Source organism: Cebus imitator, unplaced genomic scaffold (genome assembly GCF_001604975.1).
Source record: "Cebus imitator isolate Cc_AM_T3 unplaced genomic scaffold, Cebus_imitator-1.0 Scaffold18, whole genome shotgun sequence".
Lineage (NCBI taxonomy): Eukaryota > Metazoa > Chordata > Mammalia > Primates > Cebidae > Cebus > Cebus imitator.
In genome coordinates this window covers 3411415-3414887 of record NW_016107333.1, presented here as the reverse complement: position 1 = coordinate 3414887, position 3473 = coordinate 3411415, and the positions used below count along the sequence as shown (strand labels likewise).

General features: G+C 39.6%; 1 protein-coding gene across 1 annotated transcript; it reads left to right on the top strand.

Annotated features, from left to right (window-relative positions):
- Positions 1-1802: 1802 nt before the first annotated feature.
- Positions 1803-2127, top strand: LOC108291660 (40S ribosomal protein S27-like). The gene has a single exon (XM_037732632.1). The coding sequence runs from the start codon at positions 1819-1821 to the stop codon at positions 2071-2073; it is 255 nt and encodes an 84-aa protein (XP_037588560.1). The 5' UTR covers positions 1803-1818; the 3' UTR covers positions 2074-2127.
- The last annotated feature ends 1346 nt before the right edge of the window (positions 2128-3473 follow it).

Here is a 3473-nt window from a genome sequence, read left to right as displayed (position 1 = left end):
AAAAGAAAAAAAAGGACTTCTCTAAGAACTGCCCCTGCACACTGCCCTGTTGAGAGTCAATATCAAACGGCTGAAATAAAAAACACAGATACAAAGTGTTGGCAAGAACGTGGAATAAATGGAAAACGTGTGCCCTGTTGGTGGGAGTGTGTCTGCATCAGTTTGGGCTGCTTATAACAAATTGCCATAGACTGGGTGGCTTAAACAGCCAACATTTATTCCTGACAGTTCTAGGGGCTGGGAAGCTCAAGATCAAGGTGCTGGCAGACCCGGTGTGTGGTAAAGGCCATCTTTCTGATTTGCAGATGACCATCTTCTCAAGGTATCTACACACGTCAAACAGCAGAGAGAAAGGAAGCAAGTTCTCTTGTGCATCTTCTGATGAGGGCACTAATCCCATCATGAGTGCTCTATCCTCATGACTTCATTGCCTGCCAAAAGGCACATCTCCATATACCAACATATAGGGGATCAGGGTTTCCACATTTGAATTTTGGCTATAGTCTCAGCTACTCAGGAGGCTAAGGCAGGAGGATCATTTGAGCCTAGGTGTTCAAGTCCAAACTTGGCAACATAGTGAGACCTTGAATTAAAAAAAAAAAAAAAAAAAAGCGCTGCATAAGATTCCATTGGATGACTATTTCCCAGTTTATTCAACTATCCCCCATTGATAGGCATTCAGGTGGCTTCCAGTTCTTTACCACTACAAATATATGAATTGAAACATGCACATTCAGTCCACAGATATTCATAAATTTGCATAGCAGAGTGCAAAGTGGTGCAACCATTGGAAATCTGTTTGGCAAGATGTATCTGCTAAAGTTGAACATGCATGCTGAGCCCCTTGACCCAGGAACTCCACTTCTCAGCATATACTCAACAGAAATGCCTACATATGTTCAACAAAGGATGCATATAAGTATGTTCATAAAGCACTTTTCCTAATAGCTCCCAACTGGAAATAACCCAAACATTCATCAACAGTAGATGGATAAATGGTGGCACATTCACAGTTGTTTCATGGAATATTAAATAGCAATGAGCATGAATGAACTAAACCACACACCACAACATGGGTCAATCCCACAAACAGATGCTATGTGAAAGATGCCTGGCATAATTCCATTGATACAACATTCAAAAGAAGGCAAAACTAATTCACAGAAGCAAAAGTTAGACAAGTGGTCAGGCTTCAAGGTGGGATGCGGGGATAGTAACTAGAAAAGGAAGTGAAGGGGATTCTGGGGTTTTGGTAATGTTTTGCTTCTTGATTCATGTGCTGGTTACATTAGTGAGCTCACTTTGAGAATATCTATCTCTCTATATACTTGTCTGTATATATGTTATACTTCAAAATAAAAGTACCTATCAGAAGGATATTCTGTATGTATGAGACTCCTTATCGTGTCTTTGATTACTTAGGCTCACAATAAACAAAGCACCATTTTTTAGATTTTTTCATCAAATATATCAAGATATACATTGTGTACAGCTGCTTACTTAGTGAGCATTGTTTGCATTGTTTGTTATAGCAAAGTAATAACAAAATGAGAATGAAAGAAATCTCTATGGTCCTTAATAGGATACTAGTAGTTAAATTATGGTATATAGCCATGCAAAGGAATACTATGCAGCTATTAAAAATAATGAAAGAATGAGGCCCATCTACATGTGCAGACATAGAAGAGTGTGAAGAATTATTAGGTGGAAATAGGAGGCTGCAGAACAGCAGGTACAGTATTATCTTCTTTACTTTAAAAAGATGTAGACACACGCATGCATTGTCCTTTCCAGCAGTGATGACCTACCCACGAGAACATGCATCTCACAATGGATCTCCTTCATCCCTCTCCAGAAGAGGAGAAGAGGAAAAACAAGAAGAAATGCCTGGTGCAGAGCCCCAATTCCTACTTCATGAATGTGAAATGCCCAGGATGCTATCATATCACCAGGGTCTTCAGCCATGCACAAACAGTAGTTTTGTGTGTTGGCTGCTCCACTGTCCTCTGCCAGCCTACAGGAGGAAAAGTGAGGCTTACAGAAGGATGTTCTTTCAGGAGGAAGCAGCACTAAAAGCACTCTAAATCAAGATGAATGGGAAACTATCTCAATAAACACATTTTGGATTAAAAAAAAAAAGATACAGACACATGTATGCATGCTTATATATGTACGGGAAACCGCTAAGAGGTTACCTAAGATACTGAAACAGAAGTTACCTCTGGAGAATGGGAATGAAGCATTGGTAAGGCTGGGAAATTTTTATTTTCCTTCTTGTACCATTGTGCATTATTTGGATATTTTAAGCAAGCAAATATTACTCCTTAAAAGTAACTTCTCTGGCCAAACGCAGTGGCTCACACCCAGCATTTTGGGAGGCCAAATGGGAGGATTGCTTGAAGCCAGGAGTTTGAGACCATCCTGCGCATAGGGAGACCTTGTCTCTACAAAAAATAAAAATAAAAAAATAAATAAAATTTTTAAATGAATTTTTGAACGTATTAATTTTCTATTGCTGCTGTTACAAATTAGCCACAAACTGAGTGACTTTAATCCACATAAACTTATTATCTTTTAGTTTGGGAGGTCAAGAGGGCTGCATTCCTTCAGGAAGCTCTGGGGGTGAATCTGTTCCCTTTGTTCAGCTCCTAGAGGCTGCCTACATTCGTTGGCCTGTGGCCACTTCCCTCATTTTCAAAGCCAGCAGCAGAGCACCTTCTCTCCTCTCTGACCTCCACTTCTGGCCTTACATCTTCTTTAACTCTGATCCTTCTGCTCTTCTCTCATGAGGACCCTTGTGATTGCACTGAGCCACCCGCAATGCATGCTAATCTCCCCCTCTCAAAACCCTTAACTGTCACACCTGCAAAGTCCATTCACCATGCAAGGTAACATATTTATAGGTTCGGGGAATTAGGACATGGACGTCTTTGGTGAGGCCATTGTTCAACCTATCACAGATGTATATCAAAGCAATTTAGCCACACATTTAAAAAAAATCAAATGTGCAAAAAGGCTTATCATAAGAAGCAGTGGTCTCAGAGGGACCACTTTTAATGCCTTAAATGTTTCTGGTTTTAGTTCTTTAGATGGATAGATCAAGATCTCAAATAATGTTCCTACATCATTTTTTTCATTTACCAATTTTCTAAAAATTTGCTGAGTACATGAGGACTGACTTAGCTTGTTGCCCCATTTCCCTTTCCTCTCTCAAAATATTATGTAATATAATATTTTTGGTCTCTCTATTGGTATGTTTGTAATTTTAGATAATATATTCCTTCATATTTTGTGCTCTTTCAACTATACCTATGTGATTTCCCTTTACTCACTCTGTGACCTTGATGGGTCTCTCTGAGCCCATTTTGACATCTTAAAAAGTCACACATGTGCAATAGTCTCACTAGCTGGCTGTCCATCAAACTATTTCTCTTTCCACGCAGACACATGGTTGAACTGCATTTCCCAGCACC